At 37.3% G+C, this 13,217-nt stretch overlaps 1 protein-coding gene across 3 annotated transcripts in view; it reads left to right on the forward strand.

Annotated features, from left to right (window-relative positions):
• Positions 1–13,217, forward strand: part of MDGA2 (MAM domain containing glycosylphosphatidylinositol anchor 2) — an 838,509-nt gene that overhangs the window by 321,220 nt on the left and 504,072 nt on the right. For 2 of the 3 annotated variants that reach the window (XM_053595463.1, XM_053595464.1), the window contains exon 2: positions 6,157–6,296. In XM_053595463.1, the coding sequence (XP_053451438.1) occupies positions 6,157–6,296 (140 nt within the window). Of the gene's footprint in view, positions 1–6,151; positions 6,297–13,217 lie in introns of those variants that run through there. The other variant, XM_053595465.1, reaches the window with a different exon arrangement.

Here is a 13,217-nt window from a genome sequence, read left to right on the forward strand (position 1 = left end):
CTCACTCTGTATACTCTTCCTTGGAAATCTCATCTATTCTTTTGTCATCAACAATCACTTTGAGGCTCAAACCTTCATAAGCAGCACCTTGTCAATCACTGGTTAGGTCTCCATCCGCGTCCAAATTGACTTCTTCACCTTCTCCCCCAATCTTGATCTTCACCTCTTCTTTATTTGATTTTGTCATAATGGAACATGTAATATAACTCAGCTAATGAGGAAGATAGAGTTATGAATAGCAACAAGAATAAGATGGACCAGAACTATACACACAATACTTAATTTAAAATTCAGACTGGAAAATCACTGTGGAATAGAGAGGTAGAAGAGATCTCACATAGTATCTTTTTTCTTTTCTCCAGACATAAGAGCGACACATTACAGACCAGGGAATAAAAGTGGGCTAAAATATGTATTTTAGAGAACATACTTGATAGGATCTGATTCAAGAAATGCAAGTTGGAAGGAAAGGAAATAAAGAGGACACAAGTCACATATCCTAGAAGTACTGTACACATGTGTTGCACAGAAAATTGTGAATAAGCAGAAGAGACCAGGCATTGGCAGTGCTGATTAGCTAAGTGCTATAGAAATATTACAGACCACTGAAAAGTTTGGTGAAAGGAATACAATAACTTAAATTGATAGAAAATGGAAGAAATTTTTATTATGTTTGCTTTAAAAGTAAGACTAAATGACAGCCAAAAGAATGGTGTTAGGTGTCAGTGCCAGCTCTGTTCTCTTTGGCCATGTGGGAGCAGTAAGCATGAAGCTCTCTTTCAGTCAGTGTCTCTGCCTGTCTCTCCCTCTGCTCCCTCTCCTTGTCCCTTCCCCTCTCTCTGTTTTCACAGAATCCACAGTGCATTAGGGATGCTGGTGCAGGCTGGCCTGCCCATCTCTTCCCTGGAGCCTCTAGGAGAAGGACCAGTGAGAATACTTCTCTCCACCCTCCCAAGAGATCTGTTCCCTGCATCAAGAACATAAGCTCCATTGGTCTAGTGGAGAAGCTTAGTACTGTGATAGTGGCAACTTGAGTTTCCAGAGAATTGTTGTATGAAGGATTTGAGGGATTTGCTAAAGCACAGCTCTTAGTTGGGACTCTCAGAGGACAGAAAGCTCCTACTATCAAAATGATTACTGTCTAGTAATAATGGCAGAGCTTTTAGGAACTGTCCCTGTTAATGGAAAAAGCTGCTGCTTCAAAAACATTTCTCGTCTAAGTCCTCATGCTAACAAGCCCCTCAGAGGCCCTCTTTTTGAGCCTCTCCCAACTATAAGTAATGTGAGCTTCTTGGTAATCAAGAGGGAATCTTCTATTAATAAATCACCATCCTGGGCAGCATCTGTGGCTCAACGGAGTAGGGCACCCATATGCCAGAGGTGGCAGGTTCAAACCCAGCCCCGGCCAAAAACTGCAAAAAAAAAACACCATCTTCCACCTCGTCAGCCAAGGTATAAACTTCAGTGTCATCTCAACTCCTTCTCCCTCACTCCCATTCAGTTCTTCCTCAAATCCTATCAAGTATGTTCTCTAAAATACATCTTTTAGCCCATTTTTATTCCCTGATCTGTAATGTGTCGCTCTTATGTCTGGAGAAATAATGGCAAGCTTAGTATCAAGGTGTATAGTACCAGTGTCAAGGTCTGGAGTAAATTATAAACTACATGGGACACATTTTAATGCCATTATTTCAGGAACATAGCAGTCACTTTATTACAGACATACCTTTAAAACATGCTGTTTTCTCTTGCTGGAATGTCCCTCCCCTTTTGTTCAAACAAGCATCTTTCCAAACTTAAGTTAAATGCCATTGTCTGTGCAAAACCTGTCAGATGCTTCCGGATGGATTCAGCCATTCTCTGCTTTGCTATCATATGGCACTTTCCATTTTCTTCTGCCAAGGTGCCTATCTTGTTCAACTGTAATTACAATTTTTAATAAATTGGATGGACCCAATAGGCTGTTTGCCCCTAGAGGCCACAGCTATGTCACGAATACTCATATCTCAGCACATAGCCTCTTGCCTAGAGGGAAGTCGCGTAATAAAGATGCTTGAAAGTCTGTATAAGATGCAAAGATAAACAACACTCCTGGTTGTTGCCATTGGAGAATAATTTATTTATAATCTTTCTGCAGAGACAATTTGGTTTAACTTTCAGAATGTATTCTAACAAGAAAAATGCCATGTCTGTCTTTTGTCCTTTGAGGCTGACCTTTTAAACCCAAAGCCGAAACTTCCTCAGATTAAGGCACTTGATATGATTACTGTTAGGAAAGATTTAATGGGATGAAATTTAGTTTGCTTTTGGAAAATTTGTATGAATATGAGTCTCGTGCGATAATTAATAGCTGACTAAATAGAACAAAGGGGACCATGACCCTCAGTACAGTTTAAGGATGATGAATTGAGGCTTTTCCCAATAAGGCAGAGATTCAAGCTATCTTTCTTTGGATATAATACTTCAGATTGCATTTATATTTAAAGTAAGGAAATTCAGTGCCAGAATTGTTGATATTTTGCTAAATAAAGTAGGAGTTTATTGTCACTGCAGTGATATTCCTAAAACAGAAATTATGAAGTAATTTTAATTAAATACCTGTCTGTTCTCTGAATTATGCGATGCGAGGCAGATGCTAAATATGCTCCCCATCCCAGCACTGAGGCTTCATATCAAGCTAGAGTATTAAGGGAAAGGATCATCACTAAGGGATACATATCCCTGGGGGTGGGGGAGATAAAAAAACAAAACAGGAGAAATGCACTGCTAAGTAATTCAAGAAGAATTACCGTTATAAGAATTCTAGGTGGGGAACATCCTGGGGAAAGACACTTAAAATCTCAGGGTGTTCTAGCTTCCTACAGCGATAGGCTGGTGTTTCAGAGAAATGAGGTTTTGGGTTGGAAGGAATGTGGACCTTTTATGCTGGACTTGAATGCCACCCATGTAAAGTGTCAGGATACTGGGAAAAGTCATCAGGAGACACTGTAGCTTCTTAACTAGGAAACTGATTTGATAAAAATAGAAATTTCAAAATACTGTTTTGGGAGGTGCATGGTGTCAGGGATTGTGCAGGGGCTAGAGGCAGAAGGAATTGTAATACTTAGGTTCTTCATGTAGTTACAGTGCTCTAACTACTTCAGAAACAATGTCTCCATACCTTTGTACCCTTTATGCCCTTGGTCCATTCTAGGTCTAGTTTTGGAGCTATTTAGAACCTGAATTTAACTATGACAGACATATTTTTAATAGGCAGCCTGAAGTAATGAAAAGTACAAAGGACCAATGATTTTGGTTTCATTTAGGCTAGTACTACCACGGGACTGTGACCAGGTCATTTGATATCCTCAAGCTTTCCTCCTTAATACGGAAATAAGAGTTTTGACCTGCATGAGCTCTAAGGCCCTGCTAGGTAAGCTTTTCTGCCAATGAAAGAAGTAAAGGGCGCTTCCAAATGTTCACCTTATCACTGAACAGCTAAAGTACGGTACATATATTTTAGTGAACACTGAAATAATCCCTCTTTAATACTTAAAACTTAGTGGAATATTCCGTCCTCCTACAGGATAGGTGGTAGGCTCATGATCATTGCTGTATGTAGGCAATTACCTTTTCCTAGAATGTGTTAAAATATAGAAGAAAAAAGCAGAAAATTAACTCTTATAAATGTCTCACAGTGTGCTTACTGTATAATTTAAATGGTTTCAATAAAGCTACTTATTTGCATAATGATGTTTTTGAAAGAAATATCTTAAAAATAATAATACTATGCATTGATTTGAAATTAAAGCAAAATAACAAGTGTAAATTAGTCTGGAAAAGATGTCAGCTCACTATATAATTAGATATATTCATAAACACGTGGGCTATCATGTATGAAGCTAAATTCAGCATGGGGATAGTGGGTCTATATTTTCAAGATGGTGGGTCTATATTTTCAATTTAATTTTTTCTATTTCTATTTTTTCTATTTATTTTGTAAACATTTATTGATTGCCATCAGTTTGTTAACCTCCATAATAGGGATACAACTATGTATGTCAGTTGTCTAAAAATAAATACCATGCTAGTATTACTTATCTAAATTGAAGTCTAAATTAGATAACTGTCGGAAATGATTTATAAGAAACATTACGTGAAACCTATCAGAGCCCCCAGAGAAACACCAAGGATAAGGATTTCTAATGTCATAACACTAAACAAATTATTACAATGTCTAGACAGAATCCAATGACATAGTAGAAAATTTTTGATAAATTGGTTTTATAGACCAAACTAGACAGTTGGTGGTTTAAACATCACTTAATTTTTCAAACCAATGAAATAATGCTTAGCATAAAGTTTAGTTACTTTGAAAAAAGTCAAAGGAAAAAGGTCAGTTTATCCCTTGGAATATTTTCCTTTAGCCAACCAATACTTATATGAATCAGAAAAGTCTTTCCAATAATCTAGTCTGAGTAGTAGTATCATTATAGTTAGCTGGGGTATTTGGTAAAAGTGCAAATTCCCAGGGCTTCTGCAGACACACCAGGTCATTGGGTACACTTCTAAAATCTGTATTTTTAAAACATTCTTAAAGGTGTTTATTGTACACATTAACTATAAAAGATAATTTTTCAGAAATATTCTTCATTTTTATCCTATTGTTGGAATTGTTTATATGCCATTTGATGATGGATATTGGGCAGCAGGGTTCTGAATGTTAAGGTTGAATAATAAGATTCTGCTTTTGTACTCAGAAAGAAATAGAAATCACCAATTTTATTGTCAATAACTGGGCTTTTCCATCTTGCAGTTTCTGCCTGACATTGGGAAGGATAACAAAATATACTCTTCTCAATGTTTAAGCTGTATGGTTGGGCTGTGTATTTACGTTATATTAAAAATAGTATTAGATATTAGAAATTAACTATTCTGTTTTCTTTTCTTTTTTTTTTCTTTTCTTTTTCGAGATAGAGTCACACTTTTTTTGCCCTCAATTAAGTTCTATGGCATCAAAGCTCACAGCAACCTCAAATTCTTGGGCTCAAGCAATTCTCTTGCCTCCCAAGTAGCTGGAATTACAGGTGCCTGCCACAATGCCTGGCTATTTTTTAGACAGGGGTTTCACTCTTGCTCTCTTGCTCAGGCTGGTCTTGAAATCATGAGTGCAAGCAATCCACCTGCCTCGACCTCCCATAGTATTCTGTTTTATTTTTAAAACAGGTTTCCCCAGAAGGGATTTTCCCATAGATTGGCCTTATCATCTTTTTCCCCCCCCCATAGAACCGTCAAATTCATTTTCTACTTCTATAGCATATATCACCGTCTTGGTATACAGATACAGCCTTTCCACTTGTCTTTAAGAAAAATAACCTTTTCTTTGCATACCCAATTACATTACAAACAAAAATGCTAAGTTTATAAATGGGATGATCCCAGTCTGAGGCCAGTGGCTGTCAGTGATTTAGCAGATAGCAGGTACTGTATTTTAATAGTAAGCACTTATATGGCCCATAGAGTTTTTGTATGTAGTTGCAAGTCGGGGGCTAGACAAATTTACATTGGTCCTTTTGACACTGAAGTAGGGGGAAATTATATTTAGGAATTTTACCAGTTTTATGAAAACTAGGTTTCTTTTGACTCAGAATTTTAGACTAACGCATCAATAATTAATTTTCTTCCTCAAAGTCGTAATTCAATAATCATCTTTTGTTTATGTCAATGCAAGCATCCATAAACATCAGAAATTAAGTTCCTGAGAAACAAACTGTCTCATTCCTTCCTTCCTTGTTACTTGCACCCCAGGACTTAAAAAATTAGTAGGTAAACATCACTGTCTGCAACCCAAACATCATTGTCTGCAATCCAAAAATTCCTCTTTCCCTTCCAACTGTCTTAATTCTTTTGCACTACCTATTCCTTGCTAGCTGAAAGTTTGCGTTTCAGGAAGGGAGGGCCGCGTCTTAGCAATCGGGTTGTACCCTGGGATCTTGTACTGCCTTCCTGAGGCATCCCCCGCCACCCCGGTCCCCTGCAAATGTGTGGGTGACTGTAGGGTAAATGTGGAGTTACGAGTGATAGATATGACTGTGGTGAAGCCTGATGAGCACTGCTCCTTGGGTCAGGCTGGTCTGTGGAGAGCAGCTTACTGACCTCCTGTCCTCCCACCTCCAGCTCCTCCCACAGTCCGCATCGTGCACTCCGGCCTGGCCTGTAACATCGAGGAGGAGCGCTACTCCGAGAGGGTCTACACCATCCGGGAGGGCGAAACCCTGGAACTGGCCTGCCTGGTCACGGGACACCCACGTCCACAGGTGAGTCCCGCGCTGTGACGCCCTGAAAAATTCTCTTTGATCTTTTCTGTAAGTCAAAAAGTGTGTAGTTTAGATTTAGCTCCAATGAGGGGTGTGTGCACCCGAAGTGTGTGCACAGGGCGGGAGAGGTGATTTATAAACATTCGAGCTCCAGGTATCATTTTGCAATAAAATGAAAAAAAAAAAAAACAAAAAACATTGTTTTGGTATTGTGAGAAATTTAGAAAACACTTTTAGGGAAGCTGTTAAAAAGGCAACTACAAAAATATCTCAGTAAGATAACAATTCATATGGCAAGGAGTTTATTTTGAAAAGTGGAACATGATTTCATGATGACATAATTGCAATCAAACAGGCATTTGTTCTGAAGAGTGCCAAGACAAGGTCCATGTTCCTTCCTTAGCCCCAGTGGTTTAATTTATGGAAAATTTCAAGAAACGAACATTGACAGGTGCTACATGGACTCAGGCTTTTGGAATCATCAGCTCACACAAGCCAATTTAATAGCAGGAACAAAAATTTAGACTTTCAAATGGTCCTAGAAGTACAATGATAGGGGAAAGAAACTTGTAGAGACAAAAGATGGCCATAGAAGCCAGGTAATATATTTACGGTACGTATATACGATGCAGAAATCTAATTTGGATACAGAATATCGAGATGAGTAATTGATAAGTCCTATTGTTAATAACCTGAATAGTTTAAAATTCACATTGGTGATCAACATAGACACAAGGGCAAGAAATGAAGTCTGATTTAGTAGAAAAAGTTACATGGTTTAGTCATTTGTGTTACAGGAAAAAAAATACAGCTAATATAGCTTCAAAGGCGAAAGTGAAGAGTGGGTGAAGGTTTTATGAACTCACCATTTTATCTTTAACTTCTGCAGCGGCCATCTTTATTCTTCATACTCAAGGATCTTTTGATCCTTCCATTTTCACTGTGAAGAACAAATAAAAATAAGCCTAAGAAACTTCATGGAATCAAGCATTAGATAGACAGATGAGGGAAGACCATGGATAAAATTGAAATGTAAATATTATTCCATAAAACTTATGATTTGAGGAAAATGAGAAACAGCAAAAGTAGTCTAGAAAATATAATTAAATTTTTTTTTGTAATAATTAAAAATTTTTGACCATAAAAATAAGTAAGTGAGGGGATGGTTGTGCTAATTAGTTTGATTTAAGCATTCCACATGGTATATCAAATCATCACAGTGTACCCCATAAATGTATACAGTTACAATTTAATAAAAATTAAGTAAAAATGAAAATAAATTGAATAAAAACAATGCTAAAATTTCAAATGATAGCATTTGTTATTAATTGAAAATAGATCAAAGAATAAGATTGTTTTAAATTTGTTTTCCTCGAAATTTGACCCAGAATGGTTAGACTTGGTAAAAAAAGGATTTCAAAAGGCGGCATTCAAGGACGAAAGTGGTAGTGTTAAAATGTGATACAGGGAAACAGATATGTAAAGCATTTTTATTTTAAAATGTATGCAGAAAACAATGGAGTCCAGCGAAATAATTTTACCAAATTTTAAAAATTATGAAATTAACTTCACTGTATTAGCGCAAAGAAAAATTAGTATTATAATTTGATTATAATTTTTGTATTTGTAGATATGGATAAAAAAATTCTAGAATAGAACTTGAGATCAGAACTGCAAGGTCTAAACAAATCTGAAAGAAGCCTTGAGGAGCTTAGGAGAATCAGTTCATGGCAAGAGATTTATCAAGGCTCTCATTATCCCCACAGTGAATTTACCAAAGTGACACCCTCTGAATTCCAAATTATACTTAAAAATGCGACTTATTCTTTTAAGCGTTTATTTATTTTTATTAATACAAATGGGGAAATGAAGTTGTGATTCATAAGTATAATAGCAAAATTGCTTCAAAACTTGAAATTATTGGTACCATCAGACTTCTTACCTCTGTTTCTAACTCACGCTCCCTCTCTCTCTGTTCTTATGACTTTCTAATATTAGAAATGGCTTATCTTCTCCACATATATTCCCTTTTTATCATTCATAAATCAGAAGTATGGTCTTTGACTGTAGCCAATTGAGAAACAATTCTGAAACAAAGGCATAAACCATTACCTATTTTTTTCCCAAGCTATTCCAGTTTTGAACTATTTCAGTGTGTTCTGATCCTAAGAAAAAATGTACTGTCCCAGTATCAACATGTTTTCATTCATTCCTAGAAATAATTCAAGTGTTTGCAGGTGAATCAATTTCAGCATATGGTGCCAGTTTGAAAAATGAACTGGGCCTCTTTCTTGTCAACAAACCATATAAAGAAGGCTGACAAAACAGCTGGGGCTTGGCATCCTGGCCAGAGACTAAAGGGCATGCTGTTGGCAAGTGGTCCTGAGGATGATTTTTCTTGGCTGATGTTGTGAAGCTGAAATGACTTTCTTGTGTGTCTAATCTGAGCATGACCATAGTTGGGAACACAGTGGAGGAGAGAAGTTTCTCATTCACTGATCAGTAAATTTCTTAATCTGATGCCTGTTCCTGTAGAAATGAGAGTTGGAAAAGTTATCTGTTTCTGGAAGGATTCTAAAGCAGCACGGTTTTTCCAGACTCTTTCAAATTTTCTTTCAAAATACATTGTTTCTGTTGAGTAGTGACTTGACGGTATTGGGGTATCCAAGGAAAATACAGGTGAAGGGGAAGTTAGAGGTTAAGAGCCTGACATGGGGACCAGACAACAGTGGGACCTTGGGAAAGTCTCCTAACCTCTGCGCTGTGTGCCTGTGTTCTTAACAACAAGGAAGCTTATATCATAGACTCCTTTTGAGAGATAAAAAATTTACATTATGAATATATGTACTATGCTACTTATATTTACACATTTACATGTACATTCTGTGTACTTAATATGCATTATGTTGGCATGTAATAGAAATATATGTTGGCTTTATTATTTTTAAGTAATTTAGGACCGTCTCCTCTGTGGTCTACAGTTGAAAGCATATATGTGGAAATACGTAGGTTTTAAAAATGTTTTTCACATTCCTATATTCTGTTTTTAATTAGATACATTTAAATCATTTTCAGTATTTGTTTTTGGCTTCGTGCTCTGCAGAGCCTAAACATGTCTGTTTCAGCATTCCACATTGTATATCAAATCATCACATTGTACCCCATAAATATATACAGTTTTTTTGTTTTTGTTTTTTTGCAGGGAATAAAACTATGTATAGACTACCTCATTTAAAGAGGGTTCAGTATAAAGATACATGAGGAAATAGGAAAGAAAGGACGTTGGGTGCTGTCAGCAGGTCTAACCATCTGGTACAAGCTCTAAGTACTAGATTCACTGGCCCACTCTTTCCCTCTCACTCCCCTCCTTCCTTCTTCCCTAAATCCATCCATCTATTCCTCCCTCCCATCCTCCCTTCCTTCCCTCCTTCCTTCCTCTCTCTGCTTTCCTATCTCTCTCAAAAGTATCACACAAATAACTCAAACAGATGAGTATTCTTGTAAATGATTTAAATAATAGGATATTTAACACAAATATTCCTTTTTTGCCTCCTACCCAAATTTCCCAGTGGCTAATATTGAATAGTTTGGTGCGTCACTTTGCAGTCCTTGTTCAATGCATTTCCATAAATATAATTATTTATGTCCATATTGCACTTTGAATTGTAATATGTTATATAATGAAAAGTATTATTCTATGACTAGAATTTTCCACTTGGCTGCGTATCCAGAGCACCAAGCGTGGGTCTTGTCTTGTGGTTCTCTATGGGTGGTTCTCAGTGGCAGAGAGCATGACAGGCTTTCAAAAAAAAATTTCTCAGTGGGAATATTTCATACGTCTAGCACATGTGCTCGTTTATTAGACCTTAGTGTATTACACCTGACCCATTAGCGCTTTGCTTTTTGTATAGGAAAAATAAGGCAAGGCCATTTTCTCATTTTATAATAGGATCATATTCAGACATTTGATTGCTCTATAAAAGCATTTTTTACTATCAAGACTGCTGTAGAGATATTGGTGTTTTTGTCCTTGTTAATCGTCTTTACAAATTCTAAAGTGATAAACTTATAACAAGGAAAATCTTAGCAAACCTTGATAGCCACTTCTTCAGTTTGAAATGATTAGTGCTACCTGCGTACTATTTTTTGCAGTTATTTTATGTATCTTGATTCATATTTCCATGCCTTTTTCTGAATTAGTCTATTAAATTTCTTGTAATAATGCTGATACATGCACATGAAAACAGATATGAAATTTGTGAATTTATGTCCAAGTAAGATGGGAAGACTTTGGTTCTACAATCTAATCAGAAACAATCAAATACCACGTGTGTTCATTTTGTGCTATAGAATTCAGTATAATTTGCTCTTTTCATCTGTGGCAAATAAATCCATACTGGATCTATCTGCTGCATTATGTGAGAAAATACTCAAGAAAACAACTAGTATTTTTTGGATAAATATTTGGATACTGTGTGGGACAAGTATCCCAAAGTTTTATTCATCAAAACTTTGGTAACAATGGCTGCTTTCACGAGCTACCCTGCCGGGCTCCAATACATGGCTTATCCTATCCCCAGGTGATGCACGTCTGTATCAAGTTCATGGTTATGTGGGTAAATGTCCTCAGCACAGCTCATTCAGTCTTTCTGGTGGCTGATGTCATACCTGCAGATTGTTTTGTTCCCATTGATTTTTATGTAGAGAAAAAAAAGCCTTTTTTGTCGTTTTATTTATTTATATTAAACCATAGCTGTATACATTAATGCAATCATAGGGTATGATGTGCTGGTTTTATTAAGCCATTTTGAACCAACACTTTAATATTCTCCCCAAATACTAATAGTTTTTACTCCCAGTGCATCAAAATTGACAAAAGATTTTTAAAAATTCAGGGCGATGCCTGTGGCTCAACAGAGTAGGGTGGCGGCCCCATATGCCGGAGATCATGGGTTCAAGCCCAACCCCGGCCAAAAACTGCAAAAAAAAAAAAAAAAAAATTCAATTAAAACTCTCATGAATACAGTCATTATTGCTCCTCCAGAGATGTGAACCTACTTACTATTCTTTCAAAATTCAACTTTTGTTTAGTTCTATGAAACATTTTTATGCTTGGAAGGACCATTTATTGCACATTCCACATACTCTGCCCGAAAATGTTAGTCAGTGTAGTCCATAAGGCAATACATGTAAGTCATTTAACAAAGTGCCTAGCACAACATAAATGCTTAGTAAATTACAATAATATTTGTGATTGAGCTGTTGACTTCAAATAATTTCTTCTATAAAAATAATAATTTTAAGCTATTACTATCATCACTATACAATTACATTTAACCAAATGGACTAGAGGAATTATTCCTGCCTGTCCCATTGAGATTGGTCTCGGCTGTATATTGGATTTGGCTACTAGATTTTGAGGTAGCTGTGATATGGGTCTAGATTTTTAACAGTGCTAGGCTAGGGAGAATGTAAAGTGAAAACATTCTTCCATTACTTAGGTTTAATTATTATTAGTAAGAATATTAAGAGCCAAGTCCTAATATGCTGTTATGATAATTCTTTGGAAGTTAGACACCATGAAAACGATAGTAAGTAGGGTGGAGATACAGGAACTTTGTTGTACTGAAGAAGGTCTCAAAACACTCAGGGACATGGAAATATGACTTGAACTTATTACATGAGACTAGTTTTTAGTGAGCTCCCAAAAGACACTCATTGTAAGAAATGCCCTGGTGAGATGGGTCAGGCATCTTTGAGAAGCTTGGCCAACACTCAGAGGAGGGGGTTGTGGGAGCCCAGAGATGGGGAATCCTGGCCCAGATAAGTGAGTCAGTCTGTGATTATTTACTCCAGACTCCCAAGTGCATCACTGGGATGGACATACTTAGCAGCCAGCAGGATTCTCACATGGGGTATATATGACCTGTGGAGTAAATCAGAGTCATTTTGGTCGGAAAGATACCCTTCAAACCAGCATACTAAATCGGTAGTAATACTGTGTACGCCAGGAGAAATTCCAAACATTATATGCTACCATCGAAGACTTACCATCAATGAAAGAGTGCTGGTCTCCATCATGCACCTGTTCATTTCACATGTAAAATGCCTCACATGTCAAGTGGGTTATCGTATATGATAGAGAATGGCTAATAGCCAAACCAGCACCGCTGCTGGCCCAGGTGTGCTATCTTCATAACAACAAATCAGCACACCTCTGGTACTATCTGGGAATGCTGCTAGTCTCCTGAAAAATACATGATTTTTGTTTCTTAGCCAGAAAAAGAATTTAAAAGTTTGCATGCGTGTGGTCTATGCCCAAGGTCAGGGTAGCGCTCACTCTCCGTAACTTACTGTACACAGGGAGCTTGGCCGTGTGGGTAATCGACAGAATACTGTGCAGGCAGTTCCTGACTTACAATTTTCCTGCTTCACAATTGCAAAAGCAATAAGCATTCAGCAGAAACTTTATTGTGAATTATGGTCCTTTCCCAGACCAGCTATCTGCAGTGCAAGGCTCTCTCTGGGCCGTGGCCGTGGCAGTGAGCCACAGCTCCAGTCAGCACCCTGTAATGAGGGTAAACAGCCAGTGCTCAGTGTACCGTGTTGCCGGATGTTTTTGTCTAACTGTAGGACAAAAGTCTGAGCCTGTTTAAGGTGGCTATACTAAGCTATAGGGTTTATTTGGTTATATGTAGTTAAATGCTTTTCAACTTACAGTGGGTTTGGTAGGAGGTAACTCCATCATAAATTAAGGAGTACTAGTGCTAGTCCACTGTGTTGGTTATATCATGGCATTTTTGCCTTGTGGGGAAGAATGAGTAGCAATATTCTGGATTCCACAGTAAGATATGTGCACAGAGAGAGGGATCTAAGGTGTTACTCCTCACAAGTCCTATCATTCGGGATGGGAACCCACTG

The sequence above is a fragment of the Nycticebus coucang genome, chromosome 6, assembly GCF_027406575.1.
Source record: "Nycticebus coucang isolate mNycCou1 chromosome 6, mNycCou1.pri, whole genome shotgun sequence".
NCBI lineage: Eukaryota > Metazoa > Chordata > Mammalia > Primates > Lorisidae > Nycticebus > Nycticebus coucang.